At 39.2% G+C, this 24457-nt stretch overlaps 1 protein-coding gene across 4 annotated transcripts in view; it reads left to right on the forward strand.

Annotated features, from left to right (window-relative positions):
• The window catches only part of SKAP2 (src kinase associated phosphoprotein 2), a 170715-nt gene that overhangs the window by 130786 nt on the left and 15472 nt on the right, over positions 1 to 24457 (forward strand). For 3 of the 4 annotated variants that reach the window (XM_059396691.1, XM_059396690.1, XM_059396692.1), the window contains exons 10-11: positions 17633 to 17710; positions 23334 to 23446. In XM_059396691.1, the coding sequence (XP_059252674.1) occupies positions 17633 to 17710; positions 23334 to 23446 (191 nt within the window). Of the gene's footprint in view, positions 1 to 17632; positions 17711 to 20301; positions 20546 to 23333; positions 23447 to 24457 lie in introns of those variants that run through there. The other variant, XM_059396693.1, reaches the window with a different exon arrangement.

A 24457-nucleotide genomic window follows, 5' to 3' on the forward strand; every position in this document is an offset into this window, starting at 1 on the left:
CTTGTGTTTTGAATTTCTAGATTAGCAGTGCTATGAAAATAAAGATTTACATTTCCTTGGACTTTTCCTTAATTTCTTAGCTCCCCTTTGTGGTCCCATGGCATTCTGTGTTGACCTCTGTGAGAGCTGGCCACACAGGCATTGCCTGTTTACTTGGGTGTCTCTTCTCCCCCTCGCTCCAAGTACAGCGAGCTTATCAGGTTTTCTCCCTTTCCCTGCAGGAGTGCTCTGTGCCCTGGGTTCTGGAAATGGTCCTGCGCAATGCTTTTGCATTTGCTTCTGCTAGAGCTCCAGGAGTTGCACAATTTTTATGTTAAATTTCTTGGCTTGGGAAAACCACACTTGAGAATAGTATAAATTTGGATCTCACATTGTACAGGTCTGGGGTTTGATTTCTCACAGGAAACCCTCCCCCTCTGACCACCACCATGCAGAGCCCTAGAAAGACAAAAAGCTTCCTTGTGGTTTCCCTGGGTTGGTGGGGGTCTTACTTCCAGCTCTCCATTTCTCATGGGACCAAGGCCGTGTCTCCTGTATCTGTGAAGATGGTAAAACTCCAGCCTCAACTCCACCCTGCAAATGGTCATTATTCCCCTTTAAGCAAGTGGGGAAAGACAGGTCTGTTTCAGCTTGGTGGACCGTGTTGTTAGAGGCTGAAATCCTAGTCATAACTAATTAGTAACTGCAAATACACAACAATAGAGACTTAGCTTAATTATAAGTCCTTGATTTAGATACTTTAATTCAGGCCAAATAAACAAAACTTTGAGCAAATATTAGACAGATGTGAAGTGGCTAATATTTTTCTTCTGAACACTAATGGGCTATATACTCTTACTATTGCTTCTTGATACAAAAAAATTTTTGTTGTGACAGAGGAGATCTTAAATGGCTGCTGATTACTACTTAGAGAAAAAAATGACATTTGTACATACAAAAAGTTACTCAAAAGTTATATCAACATAGCGATCCATCCAGATCCAAAGGTATGCTCTGGTTTTATAAGTGAAGAATAATACGTTATTTGTATTTGAGGTCATGTCAGATGAGGGTAATGTGGTTACATGAGACTCTATCTTAAAAATGGGATTGGCATTCCAATCAAATGAAGTTCTTCTAATTTAAATAACATAATTTTTTCCCTGCGCTGATCAATCATTTTCTCTCCCAGAAAGTCAAACCAGTTTTTGCACTATTGATTTGCAAAACTTACGTGGCATAAACATTATGTGACAGAAGTTGTTTGTTATTAAGAGAGAGAATATCGTCTCCAAGAAACTTGTCATCTGGAAATAGGAGAAATCACACAAAGTAATTTTATTTATATCATGGCTTTTTCACTGTTGGCTACATTTGTGACAGCCGATTTCATATTAAATATTAACAGTATTTTGTTTATGCTTGAATGTGCTACAGTAAGAAGTAGATTTTACTCAGAATCTTCCTGGTTAGAAAGTGTATCACTCCAGATTAATAATACACTTACAGGCCAGTTATGAAGAACATTTTATGTATCTAAGGTAATCAGGTTACCACTTGGGTGTCAAAATTTTGAGGCTTTACTTTACCCTTTGGTCTTACCAGGTTATTGTTTATGGATGTTGGAAGTGGTAAAATATTGGGAATGACATTTGGTTTATATGAATAGAAACAGCTACAGCTTCTAGGAGATCATGGATATTAATATACATTGCATGACTATAATGAATGAGTTGTGGAAACAGTTCATCTGTTGTTGGATTCTTGATATAGGAAGCAAACTAGAGTTTGTATTTTTCATTTTCAAGAAGGCTGATACAATAAAAAACATTGATGTGCTTAATTTGCGTTTCTTGTACAAGTAGAAGAAGTAGTAAATTTGCATGTAATTTCGGTGACATCCACTTAAAAAAAAAAAAAGGCCTAACTGAATTGTGTTGAATCTTTTGGGTTAGTGAAGTGTGTCTGTGATTTGTATTGTTTTGATACTACTTTTCAATATATGAAAATACCCAGGAGACAGGCTCCCGCTGAATTTCTGGTCACTATGTCATCAGTGCTATGAGCATATGTTGTCAGTTGTTTAAACATCGTGAAATCCGCTGTGGGCTGGCAAGAAGCATCTGGGAGCCAGACTTTTCCTGTGGACACATGCCAAGTAGTGTATTATATTTCCTCGCGAAAGTGAGCTATATTGAGATCATTTTTCTTTCTGAGTTTTTTAATCCAGGAATTATTTTCTAAAGCTAAGTAAGGATCATAGGCTAATATTGTTTATAACCTGAATTCCAGAATAACTGGTTGATAACTACTCTTATTTAGCTAGAGGAGGTGTAAGTAAGTCATGCAATTAAACCACTTCAGGTAACTAACATTTTTCTCCTAATTAGACTATTCAGGAAAGTTCATATGTCATTTCATGCATTCTCTTTAAATCCATGATTTGCTCTAAGTAAGGGCAATAAACACTGAATGACCCTTTAAATAAGTGCTATAGTTGGACACATCATTAAATTAACATGTTTAATTGTATTATCTAATTAGATAGAAGTAAACCCTAAATTGTATTTCAATATATACAATTACAGCATAACCTTTATTTTAATGAAATATGCCAGAAGTTTGTAAAACATCATATTTAACTTAAAAGTCTGAAACCATTGTGATTCTGGGACGGGAAAAAAAAGCTTTGTCGTACTGGAAAATAAGCTGGAGGTTTGAGAGCACTGACACTGCCTAGACTAGAGGTCCCTAAGGTGGCAAGGATTTGTCTTTCCAGAACATTTACTCCATGTGTTACTATGGGCCGCTGTTAGGTGAGACCTTAAAAAAGTACGGTCGGGTTTGCCTGCCATGTACATTAAAAATACCCTGTCCCTTTTGTGTGAGAGCAGACATTTTGTTTATGTTGGCTTTATTTCTGGAATCCAAGCAAAAGACACTTTGCAAATGAGAGTTCAACTTCTCCCTTTAGGGAGCCAAAACTGAGCAAGTGTGGTTCTTCCCTCCTTCCCTCCTTTTTTTTTTTCTTATGTAAGTTTCAGGTGTACAGCTTTATAATTCACGGTACAAAGTGATCACTGCCACAGGTCTAGTAACCATCCGCCATGATATAGCGGACCTCCGTCCTCTCTGTAACCACTAATCTATTCCCTGTATCTATGAGTTTGTTTTGCTTTATTTTCTTTTTTCATTCTTTTTTTTTAAAGGGAGTTTTCCTTTTTTTTTTTTTTAAAGATTTTATTTATTTATTTGAGAGAGAGCAGAAGCAGGGGGAGCAGCAGAGGGAGAGGAAGAAGCAGACTCCATGCTGAGCAGGGAGCCTGATGTGGGGCTTGATCCCAGGACGCTGGGAAGCAGACACTTAATGACTGAGCTACCCAGGCACCCCCATTTTTTTTTTCAAACTTTCCACATATAAGTGGAATTATATGGCATTTGTCTTTCCCTGTCTGACTTATTTCACTTACATTATACCTTCAGGGTCCATCCATGCTGTGGCAAATGGCAAGATTTTATTCTTTTTTGTTGCTGAGTAGTATTTCGTTGTACAAAATTGACCAGCTCTTTATCCATTCATGTGTTGATGAACACTTCAGACACTTGGGTTGTTTTCATATCTTGGCTATTGTAAATAACACTGCAGTGAACACCAGGGTGGGTAGTTCTGTAAGAATTTTTTTTTTTTTTCCTAAGCTCAAATTTTTATTCTTGTGTACCTCCAAGAACATCAAATGCTATTTTGCGGGAAATGACACCAAGACCTCCTTCTAGTGAGCTCTGTGTGCCTACCCTCCCCTTCTTCCCCCCACAGCTTCTACCCTGCTTCTTTTGGCAGCTCCTCTCTACAGAAATAAACTAGTTCTAGAGGATCTTTCATTTTCTAGACGCTGTAACATTTTATCATAAATGTGTCTGTGTGTCAAAAAATACCTCTTAACTTAGAACTGCAATTGCCTTAAAAACATAATTCTGAAAGTCCATGCACAGCCCCTCCTCCTAGGTACATGGAAATTTTTATTTCAAGAGTGCCATTCTTTTGTATTATGTAAAGTGCTTTAATTTGCTGCATTTTTCATGTCTCACTGCAGTCAAATCTGGTGAGAAACTATAGCTATCTCATTCAGGATTAATCAATCTTCTTAGCTCCTGGCTAGGACGGAAGCTGCTCTGGGTGCTGCTTGCTTTGGGGGCTTGGCCTTCCTCTATTTCTTCATCATATTCAGCCTCCGAGAGGGAGGTGATGGGAGATGATTTTTCCATTTGTAAGCTGCCTTCCAACGGAAAGAAAAATGGAGGGGGCAAATGCCAAGCTTTTCACTTTCTGTGGCTATTACAAACATGACTCTTCTGTTGTCCAGCGGGTACACTATTTTTCAAGGGAGCTATTTTTTTTTTAAATACTGTCAGAGTTAGCCAAGTTATTTTGTCATTGAAGAGTGTTTAAAAAAGAAAGAATATATGTCAACATGACATTGTGAATATTAACTTTCTCCTAAGTTACATGTTATGGCAATAGGTTAAAGTGCTGTTTAATTAATTAACAAACACAACAAGTGATCTATGCAAGGTCTTAATCAAAAGAGAAGAAAAAGCATAGTGCTCAGAACTTGGGTTCTGGAGGCAGACTGCCTGGATTCAAATTCTGACGCTGCTTCTTATTGGTGTGTCATGCTGAGCAAGTTACTTAAATGTTTCTATACCACCGTGTTTTCATCTGCAAAATGGGACTAACAGCAATACCTTCCTAAAGGGTTTTGAGGATCGAATGAGATTTGTGCATGTAGTGGCTGGCATGGTGCTTGGTACATAGCCAGTCCTCAGGTTACTATTATCCTCACTTGACTGTAAATCTTCCCTCACGGGGCATTCTACTGGGTAATTCACCTCATCTTATTCTCACAGTAATTCTCTCAACTAAACTATTTCTGTTTTCCAGATTGAAAATTGAAGTTCAGAGAGTTTAAATATTAGCTTGTTAAATTGGCCCAGCTAGGAAAAGAGAGTAATAGGAACTTCTGGAATACAAATTTTATTTGCATTTCTATCGTTCAATTTTATCTTTTGGGACTGATTTGGGACTAATTTCTGCATTACTAATTTCATGATAATTAACTTTATGCTAGAATTACTTAGTGAGGTGTGCCTGTATTTTGAAGTTTAAAAGGCAAGTAACGTGGGAAGATACAGTGTTCTAATTAACTTATAATCAGATTATGATAGAACATAAACCACTGAACTCTTATGTAAAAGAAAGCCTCAGAAGGTGTGCCTCTACATCAGTGGTTCTCAAAGCATGGCCCTGGGACCAGCAGCATGGGCTGGAAACCTTTTTAGAATTGCACATGCTGAATCCACCGAGCCCCAAACTCGATGGGTGGGGCCCAGGAGCCTGGGTTTTGATAAGCCCTCCGCAGTTTGCAAACCAGTCCTCTAGGTGAACAGCACACCATGGTGGGATCCCAGAGATATTGATGATGTTCATAATATCTGCTCCCAAACTGGAAGTTACATATCACAGCGGGAGCGTGTAGTGGTAATAGAAAAATACACGTGGGGCTGTTATTTGATAATTGCCCTATAAATATTAAATATTCAAGACTGTGTGCTCAATCTTTTCCGTTTCTTGGATTTAGGGCTTCTAAGCAGGGGGTAACGATTACTTGCAAGCCTAACAAGTTGAGCACAAAGGACTGAAAGACCGAGAATGACTTTTTGCTCACCCTCAGCTTCTTGTGCCTGGGACACATAGGGAGTGGGAAGGTTAGGGTTTTTGTTTGTTTGTTTGTTTTAAGTGTTTAGCAATGAGGAGTCTTCAACTAAGAGGAGCTGACAGTAAGAACATGGAGAGGAAGGAAAATCACGAAACAGTCATTACCACTGCATCTTGTTCCTTCTTCAGGTAGATTTTAAACATGGAGTAGCAGACGAAACAATGGGGACCAAAGGATATAGGAAGTAAATAGGGAAACTGCTGCCGTATCCAGATTTAACTGTGGAAAAAATTAGACAAAAGCAGTTGTCATCTTAGAATCCATCATAACCAATGAGGAAAAAACTGGCCATCAGCCAGATGTATTTGCCTAGACTTTAGCAAGGCAGATTTTAGAAAATTCCAAGAAATAGGTGCAAACGTATGGTACTAAAGACAAGTATTTTAAAATAGTACTTAATGCTTAATGATTGCAATGAGGAAAAGGTGGTGGTGGGGGGGACAAAGCTATATCAATGTCTTTGTGCTATGATCTGTCCAATTAATGCAGCTTTATAGGGTAATAGATCGAGCACTGAAATGGCCAAATAACCAAGGAAAACATGAAAAGAGCTGAAATTTGTAAATTATGCTGCGTGTACAAAAGGTGTAGAATTGCTCTATGTTTTTGAAATTTATTAGGGGCAGTAATTTCCAAGAAAATAATCAGTTTCTATTTTATTTGCTCCTTTTCCATCAAGAATTTTCCTCCAACTGATAAGATTGGTAGCAGGTAGCAGAAGCCAAGGACAGGCAAAGAGATTCTAACGGAATACCCAGCTAACCAAGATCCATTTGATTTTCATTCATCAAACATTCATGGAAAACATTTTTTTTTTTGTCCCAGCCCGGGACAAAAAAAAAATGGTTATGGGAGGGCAGGTGGGTGGGGGATGGGTTAAAAAGGTGATAGGGAATACACACTCAGAAGAAAGAGAGACAAGGAGATAAATGTTTGCAGTGCTCTGAGAGAGCCGTGGTAATGGAGGCCTATACCAAGGCTGGGAGAGCAAAGGGGGAGTGGCCAGCTGCCTGGAGGAGTTTGGGGAAAGCACCCTACATTAGGGGACATTGGAGCCTTAAAGATGAGTAGGAGTTAAGTTTGCCTTCTGGCTTATGTAAGACTACATCACAAGACAATGTGTAAATGAAGTAGATGAACTACAGTCACTGATTTTGAAGGAAACGTGCAGGAAGAGAGAGATGCTGGAAGTATGGAGTCTAGCAATTGAACGGTGAACTCTTCAAAAAAGAGTTGAAAGTTGCAGTATCTTAAGTTGGGTTTCCTGGAATAGCTCTAAGACTGTTGTATGTAGAAGACTTACTGGTGAGTGATCTTGGGAGATACTCTCATATGAAAGCGAGGAGGCCGAATTGGGTGGGAGAAGCTGACCCACAATGTAGCTTTTATGAGGCCTCAGCTGAGCTCTTGGGGAGCTCTGGATCTGGGATGATTCTTCAAGGCTGTTGTTGAGACAGAGGAGCATGTCTTTATATCCCCATGTCAGCTAGTCACTGAGTCCTGGCTCTTCTGGGAGGGGTGTCATCTTGAAAGAGGCAGTTCCCTGTAGCTGAGGACAGTTCCTAGTGAGGGAGACAGCTGTGAGCCCGCAGCAGTCTGGGTCCCAGTAACTGGAGGTTGGTTGTGTTGGCCCTGAAGAGGGCTTCTAGGAGGAGGGCAACATTATCCATGACAGATGGATTCTGAGGACCCTACACAGTTTAGAAACTTTGAAGTGGACACTAAAATAAGGCATCAAAGAGAGACTTCCATGCTATCTAGAAAATGAAATCATGATTATCAGAGCCCATGATGTGTTCAGGGAAATGACAGACATGTAACTATATTTAAGTGAGGCATTTGGCCAGGATTCTCATGAAATCTTTATGGATATAAACCCTATTGAATAACTGACTATAGAGCTGTGCCCAGAGGGTATTGATTAATTTATTTTGTGAATGCCTTAGAGCTTCATTCTCAGTATTGTCATACCATCATACTCATCAAAGCCTAGATGAAGATGTACAGGCTGTGCCCTCAATAGACTGAAATTATGGATCAAATCTAACAAGATGACATATGATAGGATATCACATTTGCTCCAAAAATCTTGATGCACAGGTATGAGAAAGGAAAGACTTGACTTGGAAGCAAATGGGAAACACACATAGGGATTTTGGTTAACAGCTCAATATGACTCAACAGTATAATGAGATTCAGTCCTAAGATTGTGTGCTTTGGGAAAATAAAATAATTATCAAATACTGTTCTGGGTTAGCAGGCTATCAATTTTTTCATGTTGTGGATCAACAGTGTTTAGATATTTCACTAAAAATGATCTTGCCATTTGAAACAACATGGATGGATGTAGAGGGTAAAATACTAAGTGAAATAAGTCAGAGAAAGACAGATTCCATATGATTTCACTTGTAGGTGAAGTTTAAGAAATAAAACATATGAGCAAAGGAGGAAAAAAGAGCAAGGGAGAGAGGAAAAGAGAGAAAGAGGCAAACCAAGAAACAGACTCTTAACTTTAGAGAACAAACTCATGGTTATGGGAGGGCAAGTGGGTGGGGGATGGGTTAAAAAGGTGATAGGGATTAAGGAGGGCACTTGTGATGAGCATGGGCATTGTATAAAAGGGTTCAGTCATTATATTATATACCTGACACCGATATTACACTGTATGTTAACTGAAATCTGAATAATAACTTGAAAAAGGGCAGTTTTCCCATACCTTTTTGGTCTCAGAAGCCCTTTACAATTTTAAAAATTACTAAAGATCTCACAAAGCTTTATTTATATGGATTATGCCTCTCAATATTTACTATATTAGAAATTAAAACTGAGAAATATTTTAAAAATGAATTTAAAAATTCATCAAAAATTAAAAATTAAAATTAAAAAATTAAAAAATGAATTTAAAAAATCACAATGATAAACACATTGCATGTGAGCATAAAATATTTTTAGGAAAAATTGCTCTATTTCCCCCAAGATATCAGTGAAAAGAGAGGCAGGATTTACATTTTGGCAGATCTCTTGAAAGTCTATTTTAGTAGAATACGTTTAGACTCTCAAATCTGCGTCTTCATTTACTCTTATGATAGTTGTTCTGGTTTAAGTACAGTCAGCCTATGGAGAAACCTAGCCTCACACAGATCTCCAGTAGGAAATTGGAAGTGTTTTACTGGTCCTTGGAGGTTGTAGATATTCTTTGATGCTGTACCCAAACTGGACAAATAGTAGTTAACTGTTAGTTGCAAGCTGGAATCCAAAACCATATCATGAACTTTCCATACTTTGTTACATTAAAATTCATGGCTCTGTCTTGTACTTTGAACGAATCTCTTACCATGCGTGTTTTTGTAACATCATGCCTTTGTCATTTGGAAAGTATTGGTTCATTGCATTATGCAGAACTTCCAGATATTGGCAAAAAAATGGCAAAATTAAAAAACTACACTCATTAATATCACTATCAATCTCATTAGAAGAGTCTTTAAATACTGGGGAGCTGTCAAGCTTACAGTGGCCAATCTAAGTTTCTAAAACTCTGATTTTTGCTTGAGAGCCTAAATTTTATCATAGCAATAAATGCCAGTTGTTTTCTTTGAAACAACAAGCTCACTTAGTTCATTTCTGAGGAAATGTCTGCCACAGTCCCACGTCTGAGTAACCATAGTTTGTCTGTCACTCATTCTTTCAAGTAAAAATGATGTTCCATGAAAAAAAGCAGCTAGTTCACATGCCTCTCAGTGTCTTGCACATCTGGAAATGCAAAAATGTGCTTAATGCATTCTTCTGATTTTGTCACACAGAGTATTAAAAAGATATGTTCTCAGGGTCGATATTACATGAAAATAATAATGTGTACGGCTTCGTCGTGGACATTCGTAGGTTAAACTGGCTTGTTTTGTTTAATGCTCGTGCAAGGCCGTGGAGAAGACAGTGACAGTTTGGTGCCCCTGCAGTGATTTATGCTGTGGGTTCAGCAATTTACCCATCATCGCTTTGCAACACCGGTGCCAATGTTAATACAATGAAAAAGGCGAATGTCTTCATTTTATTATGAAAATAGTTTTGACCTCATGGACTCTCTACTTCCCAGAAGGGTCTTGAAACCACTGTTGCTCTAGGAGATATGGAGCCAATAAGAGGAAGTTCCTCGTATGCCCCCTGTGCTTTATCTTTCCTGGATTCTTGCAAAGGAGGGTAAGGTATTCTGTGCCGGCAGAGGAAGGGAGTATTATCATAAGCAAACAGAGGACACTGAGCCAAAGCCTGCCACAGAGGAGCTCTGAGCTCTGAATCCGTCTATGTGCTTTCTTCCCAAGGTTAGAGCAGACAGGTGTAGATCCTTATAAAACAGCCAAGTTACAGTGAAATGATCTTAACACCATCCCATTTATCATTAGTGTTCTTTTACAGAATAAAATTGCAGCCAAAAATCTCAAAAGTTGAGATGAAATAGTTTACTTTCTAAAGAGGGAGGCAAATTCCTTATAATAAAATATAAATACATTTGGATGAGAAACATGGGGGGTTAATGAAATATGTAGATATTGGGATATTCTTATTAAATATGAGAATGAAGAAAATCCAGAAACTGAGTGAAGGCAGTCTAGGAGAAGATGCTATTAGTGGTTATGGATAAGTCCTGGGTGGTTTAAAGATATGTATGTATTTTTGCTTATCTCTACTGTTTGACTCCCAGCAATGAACAGATATTTCTTCTGTAGCAAGAATAATAAAAAAAAAAAAGGTTTATCTAAATTAAAAAAAAAGAACTATTATTAACAGCAAACTATAATTGTACCAGAAATCCATAACCAGATTAAGGTTACTGTAACTGAGAAATATTTTGACATTCCTGGGTTAAAAGAATTTTAATACTGCAGAATTTATTAGAAATGTTAATTAAAAAGCTAAGAGTTTGAGCTTTATGGAGTAGTTAGGAGAATTTCATATCATGGCGTGTATGAATATAATACACTGGGACAAGGAAGAGCCCCACTGTGTCGTTTCCTCATGTCTAGCACTGTCTGGGAGTAGGATCATTTCCTGACTCACAGTCACTTCTAACTGACAGAATCTAGCTTATTAAAACCTTATTTTTAAGCTGTGTGCTGTCTTTGCTTCCATCATTGCCTGTGGATGATCGAGTCTGTGTAAGACTGCTCCTGAATAAAGAAGTACCTCGGGAGCAGCAGAGACTTTTCCAGAAATGTCTGGAGCATGTCTTGCATAGAAGCCAATAGAGAGAGAGAACAGAGTGCCAATTGCATGACCTTGGTCCAGTCATTTGGTATCCTAAGCTGGTTTCCTGTTAATGACAGAAGGAAGTTGAACTACATTCTGTCTAAGGTTTCTTCTTTCCTGAAGACTTTCTCCAGATTCTGTCAAATGGGGTTCTTGCTTGAATTTGGGCTTTTCCCCCCAACATCCCAACCATGATGTTAGCAAGTTGAATGTTTGTGAAAATTTATATTTTTGTGTTTTCACATTTGTGTATAAATTATTAACTTTAATATAGTACAGAAATGTACTTCATGGTGTTTGTTTTTGCTTTTGAAGTACAATGATAACCGTTTCCTATGAAACCTTGGAAGAGTAAAATGTCAAGGTTGAAAATTAGATTTTATGATTGAATAACTATTGCTTCTTTGGTTGCCTTTGATATCATATTAACCTTCTGGGTTGCCAGATTCATAAGTGATTGCAGAACACCTAGCTCCTTAGGTAATGACCTTGCTACTGCATGCTAATTGTGCATTTTTTTCCCCTTGAGAAATCTGATTATTATGTCATTGTCCTGCCCAGATCCCATTCGGAGTGCTGTGGGGTAGACATTCGTCTTTTTAGAGATGAGAATTATAGTCTCACAGTGACGTGAGTAACTAGAACTTTAGGCCTCAGTGTGCCTCAATTTCCAGGAGAGTAAACATGACTCTAAATATACCATTTTCAAAAAAAAAAAGAAAGAAAGAAACAAAAAAGAAAAAAATATACCATTTCAGTTGTCTTTATCTTTCTGTTCCTCTTGAAGTTTCATAGCATACTAAAAGGCACATGCTTCTGTCTTTATACAAATATGTCCTTTATTGCTGTAAAATATATGTCAGTCTATTAATCAGTTAGAAAAATCCTTTAGTGTCATATTTTAACTTACTGGTGGTCCAGGATTTATAGGCCCGGAAGGAGCTCACTTTTCCCCATGGTCTTGGTTTGAATTCTCTGGGCACACACCGCTTCCACCCTTCCGCTCGTCTCACCCCTACTGCCAGCTTCGGGGCTTGCCCCAGCTCCTGAGGGAGGAGGGGCTGAGGTGCCCTTTGTGTGAATCCTCCCTGCATTTTCCCCTCCTTTACACCGTATTGCTGGGACCGGCCACAGGGGTCTTCCTTTCCCCATCACGTCTGTCCTGTCTTCTCCCCGCTGGAGCCATCTTGCTTGTAATATCCTGGCTCCCAGACCCCTGGAGAGACGTGCAGGGTAATCTGTTGCTCTGGAATGTAGGCGAACTTCTTTTGGGGGAACTTCTTTGTAAAAACACTCAGCGGAACTGTCTACACTTAAACATGTTTTCCCTATTGAAATTCAATGAGAAAGACACGCTGGCTGGCCTAGAAAAAAGGATGCAATAGTATTTCATAATGAAATAAATGAAATATTATTTGAAATAACTGAACTATTATTTCAATTATGAGTTGCATGCGGGACCTTTACGGAGTGTCAGGTGCCGGGTGGGGACAGGAGAGGTGTGAAAGGGGAGCTGGGAGAACAGGAAGGAGATGGCTTTGGGGGTGGGGGCAGCCCAGCTTGAAATTCTGTTTCTAAATCATCGTGGCAAGAATTTCTTACCTTGAGATGTCCTTTGCGTACAATGCTTAGGGCAGAATAGAATCTGCCCACTTTTGTGAAAATGATTTCCAAGTCCACAAATAGCCCAGTATTCAAATGAAACTTTAGAAGACAATCCCATCTGTCAACTAGAGAAGGTGAAGAGAAGTCACATGTTGGAGTTTCAGTCCCTGTTCTGATTGCTTGTGTGAACCTGCGCAAGTTCTTCAAGCTCTGTCTGTAAAATATGATAAAAATACCTGTTATTGCCTCATAGGACTGTTCCGAGGATTTAGTTACCTAATGGACATAAATGCTTACAGCATGAATATTTAAGCAAAAAATAGTAACTTTTCTTGAGACAGACATACGTGTCATAACCAGATGAAGTCGGGACAGGTAGAGATATATACCCCGTCTTCATTTCAGAGCATAGCTTTCGAATCTGTGTTTTCTGTCTCTTAAAATATGTTGTAATTCAGCAGAGCTGTCTTCTAAAGGTCCTTACAGAAACGTAATCATTGTGTGTGAGGAGGTTTCCTCATGTTCTCCTCTTCTCCCTGAAAAACATGGTAAATTCAGTTTTCATCCCCTCCGTGAGCATCACATACCCTGTTTTGGTGCTAACCCATCGTCTTTGGCCTTCTTTCAAGCAGCGTCAGCTGCATGTGTCATTTGCTTATCGCTTTTCTCTTTGGGTTATTTTGTCCTTAAACAAAGAACATTAGTAAGCAAGAAATAGCCATTTTGTGAAAACTGCATAGCTAGACAGATTTGTGATCCTTATTAGGGTAATAATCCATCTGTTATAGAACTGGATCAATTTGTAAATTAAATTGATTAATCTAGTAGGGGGAAAGAAAGATCTTGAATTTTCCCACATAAGCATTTCCTCAAATGGCAGTCATCCTAAAAAGATTTGGGAAGACTCAGTTCTCTGCTAGTCTGTCTTTCTCTGCTCAACTCAGAAGGAAGGCCAGACACTTTCTGAAGAGAAAGGGAGGGAGAGTGGAGTTCAGCTTTCAGATTATCTGGGATCTGATTTTTGCTGGAACTTCTGTATTTTTGACCTGGTATAATGTTAAAACCGTCTGTCGACTGTCAGAATTTTTCGAATACTCACTGATTCGTTTAGTAAATGTATGACTGTGTTTGAATTATCTTCTGCAGTTAGTTTACTATTATTTTCATCTTGTCTGATCAACAAAATCTTCTGATGAGTCTTCTAACAATGTGTGATTGGAATAATAACTTCACACGTTGAAGAGTTTTGTGCTGCAGCTGAGAGGCATGTAAATACAAGCTGCTTATTTGCAAGAAGCTTCCAGATTTGCAATATGATTGCTATGGAAACCACATAATGAAAACCTTATAACCATCTGTGTGGTTTGATGGATTTTACCGCATAGCTGAGCTGTTTTTGTTTACTGTTATTAAAATGTTGAATGGAATATATTAACCCACCAACATGGACTATTTGAGGTATTAATTAGTATTGTATAATGACATCGTGACTCAACACCAAAATAAAATATGTTTAATAATAAACCTAAATAAAATGACATGTGTGTATATTTCTAATATATTGTGGAGGTGATTATTGCCTAGAATTTTCATTTGTCCTTATGTATTTTTTGAGTGTTGTGGAGAGCTTTTCTCTGCTAATAACCGAACATAGTAGGATTTATTTTCATGATTTTGAACCCATTTGTTTACTCTGTATTTATAGAATATCTCCCTTGTACTAGACTTTATTCAAGATTCAGTCTGAGTTTTTCCCCTTAAGATTAAAACACACACACCCCCACACACACACACCCCAAATTTGATTTTTGTTTTCTTTTATATGGAAGCTGTTTGTATTGTTAGCCCAAGATAAAATGAGCTGTTCGAATATCATTAAGAAAAACTGATGTATGAAGGCTCTGACCTAAAAATAGGTTTGAAATGGAGAAAGGAAGTTTTTTTAATGAGCATTTCCTCCTCTAAATTACTACTTGGTCAGCATCTCACATGGGTTTCAATTTGGATACTTCTCAGTAAATATTGATACTTAAGTAAACATTTTAATATCATTATTCTGTTAGTTTAAGAATACACTGTGTATATTATAGGCACTTAAATTTTAATAAAATAAGAATAACATCATAGTAATAAATTCTTCTAAGTACATTGTTTACTTTGCCGAGAGTGGAGTTTTCCATTCAATTACTGTAATGTGTTTTGTGATATCTTGACATTAATTTTGGGTGGTGAGTCTATTTCCCGTCATGTCTTCTTAAGAGCCCAAATTAGTGCTCCCTATGTCGTGGTCATGGCTTTTACTTGAGGGCAAGCACACTTCACTATTTTTGAATTTACTCCTCGCTATCAGATTTGTGACCCAGTTGGAGGAGAGGAAGGTCTGGGGAAAGAGAGAGTGTGAAAATGAAGGAAAGTTTTCTCCTTTTAAAAAAATTAGCCATCTGTAAAATAAGTAGGTTGGCCCAAATGTCGGCAAATGTCCATAATTGCTTTAAAATTTGTATGAAAACGTCCTATGAACTCATACATGATAACTAGTCCTTGCGGTTTGGCATAAGTGAGATAACTTGTTGAAGAGGAAAAAGACAGGATTTAGTATTAGGTTTTTCTTAGGTCTTCCTGTATAAATTACTGTTTGACTGAACCATATTAAATTGCCAACATTAGGGTCAACTTAAAATGTGTAAAGTGCCAACTATTTCCAGCTATTTTTTTTTTAAGCTTTCATTATTTTGTTTGAATTGAGTTAGAGAAATTCAAAACAGTTCTATGTTTGTTTTATAAGTACAGTAACTCTCAAGCTTGATTTAAATGTTGAATTTTATTAATGACCACTTCAAAGTTTGCATGGGACTTCTAATTTTGTATCTGTACTCCTAAGCTCTCCACCAAACTTTCCAGTTGCCTCTGGACATTTCCTCTGGGTTGACCCACCAGTATAGTAAACGCCTCACATCAGAGGGGCGCTGGGTGGCACAGCCGGTTAAGCTTCTGACTCCTGTTTTTGGCTCAGGTCATGGTCTCAGGGTTGTGGGATGTGGTCCTGCATTGGGCTCTACGCTCAGTGGGGAGTCTGCTTGAGAGTCTCTCCTTCTTCCTTTGCCCTTCCCCTTTCTCTCTCTGTCTCTCACTCAGATAAATAAATTTAAATCTCTCACGTCAGAAACACCGCTCCCTCCGCAATGTCGCTTACCTCGGCTATTCTTTTCTCAGGAATGACACTCTTATATCTCTGTTAACCAAGCTCAAAACTTGAGCCACCCTCAGTTTCTCTCCCTCCTGCAGCCCTCCACATCCAGGCAGGCACAAAGTTTATCCATTGTCGTTCCTTTCCCTCTCATAGCTGGCTCCTTTCCATTTCCTCTGCCCCTGCAGTTCAGGACTTCCTTCCCCTTTAGCCAGACTCTGAGTGGCCTCTCTCCCCACGCCCTCCTTCAGGCTGTCTGGGACAACGGGATCTGATGACCATTCCTCAAGCATAGTTTTGGTCCTGCCCTTTCTCTGCCCAGACATCTTCTGGGGCACTTATTGCCACCAAAAAAGGGCTAAAGTCCATAGCTGGATGTTGATGGCCCTTCGACAGCTGGCCCAGAGCACTAGCATGATCTCCCTCCTGTTCTCCCCTTTTGAGTACTGCATTCTTTAGCCAAAGGGATATTATTGTGCTTTTTCTTTTGCTTATGACTCTCCCTCTGTCTAGACAGTTCCTCCTCCCCATCTCTGTCTATTCAGATTTTCTCCATCCCTCAGAGCCTTCATGGTGTCCCCCCCCACCCACCCCGGGTGGTTTCCGCTCTGCATTCCTTCTGAACCTTGTGCCTCCCATGTGAGGTTCTATGCCACCCACCCCCCCATCCAATCTTCCTTTAGATACTCTCTTCTGTCCCTTGTAGGCTGTCAGCTTCCCAAGAGTAGAAGCTCTCTACTGTCTTTGCCTCCCTGGTAGACCCTCCCTCTTCCAGGTAGCTAATGCCCAATGAAGATTTGTTGGTTGAATTATTTAATAGTCATAATTACTTTATTTCTATACTTTGCACATTTTACGATAACGTTCTTGCTTTTTCTTGAAAGTATTCTTTTTGAACTCTGTTTTTCTTGGGCATGCCATTTAGTTCATATGTCCTGCCTTAAATATTTCTAAAGTGTGTATAAATCCTTAGGTGAGGAAAATGGACATGTAACAAATGACTCTTTAACGTAAAATAATTAAATACAGTCCATTGACCTTGCATAAAACTCTTCTTATTTGATCTTCTCCTGTTTCTTCCTATAACTTGGGGGAAATGCCTGTGAAAGGAGAGTATGGAAATGACAAACAGGGGGCCTGAATACATCACTGGATAAAGAACACGGATGTTATGATCACAAGCCCGAGTTAGAATCACAAACAGTGGATGTTTCTGTACCTTTTTGAGCCTCAGTTAAGTCATCTGTGAGAGGGGGATTTAGGAGGATCTGTGAAATCTTAACATCTGCTATAGCTTATGGCATAGAGTAGATCCTGAGTAGCATTTAGTGGGGATTGCCTTGAAGGGTGAGGATCCTTCTAGTATTCTCCTGTGAAGATCAAGTGGGAACGCATGAAGCATTTGATACTCAAGAAATGATTTATAGGTTAACTATATTTTGTATCACACATTTCCCCTCACCCACAACGATGTTTTAGGGACTACGGTTTTATCCGTGGTGGGTCTGTCCATGTAGTGCTGGGTGTTCCTTCCCCGGATTTCCGGGCCAGTCTGCACTGGGGAACCTTCCAGATGAGTTTCTGTAAGTACTTAAAACCAAGTATGTGTGGCTTTAGGACGTGTCTTGAGTTTTATCAAGCCAACTGGTGAGGTTGCTCTCTGGAAACAGCTAGAGGTCTGTTTGTTCAGCTTTAGATTATTGGAAAAGGAATGTGAATGTTGAGTGGTTTCATCCTTTGAGAAGGAATATTTATATGTTCTAAACTTTCTGTTTTGCTCGTCAGTCCGGGTGAGTACTGCTATTTCTGAGGCGGTCTTTCACTGTGCCTCTCTGCTTGTTTACAGAAGAGGAGGAGGACAATGTTCCTGCACAAGTGGAGGAACAAAGGAAGATGAACCAGGACAGTGCTCTTCCCAGCACAGGTAACGCCTGGCGTGGCTTCCTGGGGAAGCTTCTTTTGGTTTTGTTCCCTTTCCCTCGGTCACTTTCCTACGGCTCCAAAGACATGTACACAGCTCCCCAAAGTTGGCTGGTTCGATCTGGGTATCTTATGGCTGATAAGCTGCTTAGTCCCATTTAGGATGCATGGAAACCCTTGAGAAGGATTTATAAAGTAAGCCAATTTATACAAGGTATTCCTTCCTGAATTACTTTGTAATGACTCAATTAGCTTTCATTTCTGCACAAAGGAGATTTGGTTGCATAAATTAGCTTATCATCATTGAGGAAGTGTCACTGCTGAAGGACAGTTTATAGATACAACATGCAGTTGCTGTCAAACCTATAAGAATGTAATATAGACATCTGTGTATACTTTGTGCTTGAGCAGAACAGACTTCTGCCATTCAGAGACTAACAGGGGACAACAAGTTGCCCAGGGGACTGGCAATGTAGACATCTCTGAAAAGGTCAACTTGACACAGGCTCTGACAATCGACCCACAGCTCTGTCTTCTTTGATAAAAATCAGATAAACTTAAGACCGCTAATTGATCTGCAGCCTGTTTAAATGTTGGCCATGCATATCTTCATTGCATATGATTAACACAGAAAGCAAATGAATTGGGTAAGAAATGCCAGAGTCCAGTGACAGCAGTTTAGAAATTGGAAAAGGACACTGATGGCCTAGAAGGCGAGGAAGGATATTCCCCTTATCCATTTCCACTTGGCACATGGCCCCAAGTACTAATTATGACTGAGACTGGAAAAATAACTCTACATGCTATGTACAAAAATCACATGATATGGGCAATTTTTTTTCTTTTTTGTGCCTTGTTATTTCCAAATAGCAGGAGATAAACCATATCTGTAGTGCAAGCATGAGGTTAGCTTTGATAAACCAGCAATTATTTCACACGGAAAGAAGAGAGGGGGAGTACTTTATCAGACCCTTTACACCTCTTCATAGCCACGTGTCTGCTGGGGCAAGGTCTGCCCTATCATCCCATGTCCTGCAGTGAGCTGGAGTTGAGGGTCACCTTCCCTTCTCTGATACGTTCATTCATCACTCTCTCCAGCTGTCAGAGGCTCACTGGACAGGAAGTGTGTGTTCAGGAAGTAGCTTTCCCGAGTCCTTCCTACTGTGACACGTGGAAAGGAAACAGGGGCCTGATTTCCGGACCTGGACAGGAAAGCAGGAGCAGGTTGCCACAGGAGGCTTTGGTTTGCTTGTTTCAGAAAGGAAGTGAGGATGAAGGCTTTCGAAGTGAGCACCGTGGTCCTGTAAAATGCAGCCATAAAATGCCAAGGCTGAACGCAACCTTGAGGACACTGCCGAATAGTAATTTAAGTCGGTGTGTTTTATTGTGTGTCATAAAGCTTCTGCCGAAAGCGTGGAGGTTTTTGTTTGTTTGTTTGTTTTTAAATTTCAGTGCAGATGTAGAAGGTAGATACCTATAGATACTCCTTCCACAAACAGAAGTATTTTGGCTTAAAGCAATTGTATTTTTCAAAAGCCCTTTTAAAGTAACTCTCTCCCAAATTTTTGCCTTTGAGGGAAGGGAGAAAAAAGTCCGTTTTTCTTCAAAGGAATGCAGTAAGTAGATCTAGCTTTCCATGCAATAGCAGTAAAGCACTGTAATAATTCTTATCTTTAGTGACATGAGATTCTTTTCAAGCAACAGTTTTAATGCTTTTGCATCTCAGTGACCTTTGCTCTCTCTGGGCTGTCAAAGATGTAACCCTAGAAGTTTGTTTGCTGTGCAGGGCAGTGAGTTGACAAGGGTATTACTATCTTGCTGGGCATCACATGACTTGAACTTCTAACCTTACACAAGAATGTTATATATTTTTCACATGGACTGATTTTACCTAAAAAGAGAAAAGAAAATTCAGATGAATGTAAAATAGGTAAACCAAAACATAATCTTGTGTTTCTTAGAAGTTCTTTCATGTTCAAGCTTACGTGCCTTACATATGTTTATTAATTATAAACAAAATAAAGATTCCATTTGATTTATTTGTAGAATATGCTTATCTTTTTGAAATACTTTTTAAACCTCTAAGACTGCTCAGGAAGAGATTCTCCGTTATTTTATTGTTGAACGTTTCAGTCCTTGTCATCATATTTTTAAAATCTTTTTGTTTTTGCAAAAGCATCTCCAGCCTTTAGCTTGTATTTTCCTAACATTTCTGATACTGCCCAATAATCTGTTTTGGTATGTTTTCAAAAGCAGGAGCAAATACATCGTTTAAATCCTTCACAGGCTGGCTAATTTAGAATGGCTGTTTCTTCTTTCTTTCCTGTCTTTTTTAACCATTCATGCCTTCCCAGGACAACAAATGTAATGAGGTGGGTTTTTGGGTTTGTGTGTGTGTGTGTGTGTGTGTGTGTGTGTATTTTGTAATTTTGAAACCATAGATCATGATGTGGGAAGATTAATCCATGCAGCAATGACAACTCAACAGACTTATTTGTATTCAGAATGTATGCTTCTCTGTGCTTTATGTGTTATGCTCCATACCATTTTTGTACGGTTTTTTAAAAAACATATTTCACACGGATTATTTTTCAGCGTATGAGGTGAATGATGCTAACTTTCGTGAGCCCACTGTGCTTCGGAGGCTGTATCCATGGCTAATTTTTTGAGGACAGTTAGCCACACTTAAAATTTTAAAATTGAAAATTGTAAAAAGTGAACCAGAGGCGCTTGCTCTTGAAGGAATAAGATAAGTCCTAATTTTTGTATCTAGAATTCATACCCAGAATGTTAACATCATTTTCCCGAGGAAATGAAAGCTAATAAATCCATACTGCCAGCTCTTCTCTCTAGTCCTGGTTCTTCTGCTTTATATAACTAGTATCACATTCTGAAACGGACAGAATAGTAAATTGTGTGTACATGTAGTCGTGTGACATAAACCACTTATGCTTTAACAGAGCTCACATAGGGAACCCAGAAATGAGGTGGGTCTTTGGGTAACATCATCATCAAGATTATAGAAAACGCAGTCAAAAATGCATCTTTTTCCCAGTATTGCCAAATCGTTAGCGCTGTTGCCTCTTTACAGCAGTGAGATTTAATGAAATGCTCCTGATGCACATCTGGGGAGAGATGCATCTTGCGCGCGGTGGGGGTCTCCCTTCCCCTCATGTGCTCCTGTGACTCCCATTAGTGTTAATGGGAGCTTCACCAAGCGCATCGAGGGGAAGAGAGACCCCAAAGTGATAAGGATTATGTGGTAGAAATCACCATACGCTTTTTCTTTCCTTCCTTCTTGACCCCACCTCTTGAAAATCTATTGAATGAAAAGCTGTCGGGAGAGAATCTGAAAAAGAAGGAGCAGGCGGCCGGCTGGACAGTTGGGATCGCACCAGGATGCTCTCTCACTCAGCCAAAACTTCTCCAGTTTTAGCCCAAGTGTTGTTTCTCTAACCTTTTTGGATCAAGCCTCAGGCTAAGCAGCATGGGGACCACACAGGAGCCTCGACTGGGGAAACTAGCTATTTAGATCCTTTTACCTCCTGGCCAGTGACTGTGGGGGAGGGCCTTGCATGTGAAATGATGTCATCCTCTCTGTGCTCTAATTCCTTGACTTTTAAACTGACGCTGACGGACTGCACGGGGCGCAACATTTGACCCATTTAGCAGTTGATTTAATCTGACTAGAATGTCTCAACTTCTAAATCTCTATTTGTCTAAATAAGTGGTTTTTAAAGGAAATCAGTCACTTTATTATTAAGTAATTCTTTCTCGAAGAAAAAATTGACAATGTTTGGAGCGATCTGTCCAGCGGGAGTGCCCTCTAGTGTCCATTCGTAGAATTTACCTAATATGTGCTTTGGGGGGAAAATGTAATGAAGGGTGGCGGCAAGCATTGTTAGGTCTTGGTTGGATTCCCAGGCTCAGAGACCTCCCCGCTGGTATCAGTGATGAGTGCTCAGATGCGGGAGTGGAGAGGTCAGAAAGGTGTCGGTCTCTCTCCCTTCCCCTCCCTTCCTCCCTCCCTCCTTACTCTCATTTCTCCATTTTTCTCTCCCTCCCTCCCCCCATCTCTCTCCTCCTCTGAATTTCTAGAAACCAGGAGAGAACATTTAATAGGATGCGCATTCTAGTCCTTGTTTATTTTCTTAATGTACAATCGAAAAGTATCGTCTTTATACGTTTTCATGCGCCACAGGACTCAGATTTCCTTTTTGGCTTTTAAAAGCACGTGTCGGATATTAGAATTTTCGGAACGTCTGATACACTGTTACCACTTGGTGTACATCACAAACCGCCCAGTGTTGGACGTATCCGCAGGTGCCCTGCTAAAGTGCCTGCTTGCACTGGGCTTGCCAAGGAGCCTGCTGTTTGAAAGCCATATAACAAAACTAAGATGACAGCCCTGATCCAGCCCGCGTCTCCACAGTTATCCCCTCAGAATCCAGAGATGACATTTCAATGATGGAAGTTGTCAGCACGTATATGTTCTGCCTGGTTAGTGAACACACGGGCATCTTATTGATATCACTTGCATTCTTTTTGCGTGAACTCATCAAAACTCAATTATCATGAAATTAAAAACAGGAAACAGTTCTCAGTGTAACAAAAGCATCCAGTGTATTTAACTCTGAGCCACGTTTCAAGAGAGCCCCATTGTATAAGTGACAAAGCATTTATTACCCCGGTTTATTGTGGTATTACAGAGCGGAGAGCGCTAAATAATCAATCAGTTAATGGTCTGTATGGCAGTTTGAGCACATCGCATCCATTGTGCTTATGCTGTTAGAAGGATGAGCTGATAACTCCAGTGTATGTTGCATGTTTATTCAGAGCGTGATGTCCTAAACTGGGGCTGACGGAAATCTTGAAAAATGCCGCTTCAGCAGCGGCACTTTCAAAGTTGCTCAAATATTTAAGAAATAAGTTAGAGAGGCTCTCGGTGCAAAAGTCCCCAAAGAGAAGAGCTGGAATTACCCTTTATGTTATTCCCACTGTATCTTCTTCTCTAACCAGCTTGAGGTTTTAGAATGAAAATGAACGAACAAAAACTGTCGCCAAGTTTGGGTTATGTCTGTGCCCTATTGGCTCCTTGATGATCATTTAAATACAGATTGTTTATGAGGTGGCCCAGATGCTCACATGTTCTCTCCCTCCCTTTGTCTCTGTTTTTTTGGGTAAGTTTTAGAAATTTGGTAAGGTGGTTGTTTCATGATGTGTGTGTCCCATGTCGTGGATATCGCTCAGCATGCAGCATGGGTGACTGACTTCAAAACATGTTGTGAATGGGGTTAAGTCCACTCTACAAAATAAGTGAGAAGGAACTTCTAGGTGCTGGATTGAGGAGAACACATTGCAAGTCCAGGTTTTAGGTAAAACAAAAGAGGGAGAGAAAGAAGAGATGTTCCAAAAGAGGTCTTTTTGAAATCTGTCCTTAATTAGATCACTGTAAGAGGTAGGATTTGTCTATCCATGTAATCAAGGGTTTTTTGAATCCGGACAGAATTTTTCTTCACCTGTTTTGGTGGTGTGAGGCAGCCCTTTAATTTCTGTTGGTTCGTTTTAAATAAGGACCCATTATATGAAAGCTTTAACTCGTCGTGTTTTCTCTCTCTTCTTCCTAGGAGATAAAAGCACCGATTATGCGAATTTTTACCAGGGTTTGTGGGACTGCACAGGAGCTCTTTCCGATGAGCTGTCATTTAAACGTGGTGATGTGATTTACATTCTTAGCAAGGTAAGAAGGCACCCCAGAGTTAAAGGGTGAACCCAAAGCTAGATTTTATGCATCTGGGTTTACAACACTTGGGAAAAATGCCAATTGGAATTCCTCTAGGTCCTTGTTAACAATTGGGAGTTCACAATAATTAATTATTTTGTCAAGTGAAATATAATCAAATTTTAAACACAATCAGATAACAGGATTCAACTTAACAGTGTGTTTACCTATCACTTCAGTCTTTGGCTCACATCCACACACTGCCTTCTCCAGAAACAATATACTTATGTGAAAGCTAACATTGTAAGGTATTGGGTTATTTATTATGTTTTTCTTTCCTCTTCCTTTTTATTCTTCTGTGTGCTTATTCTGGTTTTGTCTGCCATTCACTACTGGAAACACTGTTTATAGTAGAAGTTTTTCATCTTTATGTAAATACATTGGTGTTCCGACAATTTAAAAGCAATGCTTTTTCTATTCAGACAGGTCTAGGTGATTTTTTTTAAGTTTAACATAGTTGTATTTGTAAACATAATGTTGCTACGAACATATATAGGTATATATATATATATATATATATATATATATATATGTGTGTCAGTGTCTCTGCCTCTTAACATACTGGATAATTGAAAATCATTTTGTCTTTAGATCTAAAAGTCATGTTTCTTATTGTGATGACATATGTGAGCTCCCTTAATTTTCATATTTAACTTTCCCTACTGTGATATGGGGATTTCAGTCTACTTTATGAAACTATTTTAGAAACAAATGATGTATGAAAACTATTTAAATATAAGTAGGGAGATATTCTATAAGTCTAGGAGTTTAATGTGGTTTCTTGATTTGAGAAAAATTTGTACTTTTCAGAACGATTGTATGACTTGCTAGATGCAGAAGAGAATTTGGAAATAAGGTCACTTACTGACTCTTTTTTTCTTTTTTTAAAGATTTTTATTTCTTTACTTGATGGACACAAGCAGGGGGAGCAGCAGGCAGAGGTAGAGGGAGAAGCAGGCTCCCTGCTGA

The sequence above is a fragment of the Mustela nigripes genome, chromosome 4 (assembly GCF_022355385.1).
Source record: "Mustela nigripes isolate SB6536 chromosome 4, MUSNIG.SB6536, whole genome shotgun sequence".
NCBI classification, from domain to species: Eukaryota; Metazoa; Chordata; class Mammalia; order Carnivora; family Mustelidae; genus Mustela; species Mustela nigripes.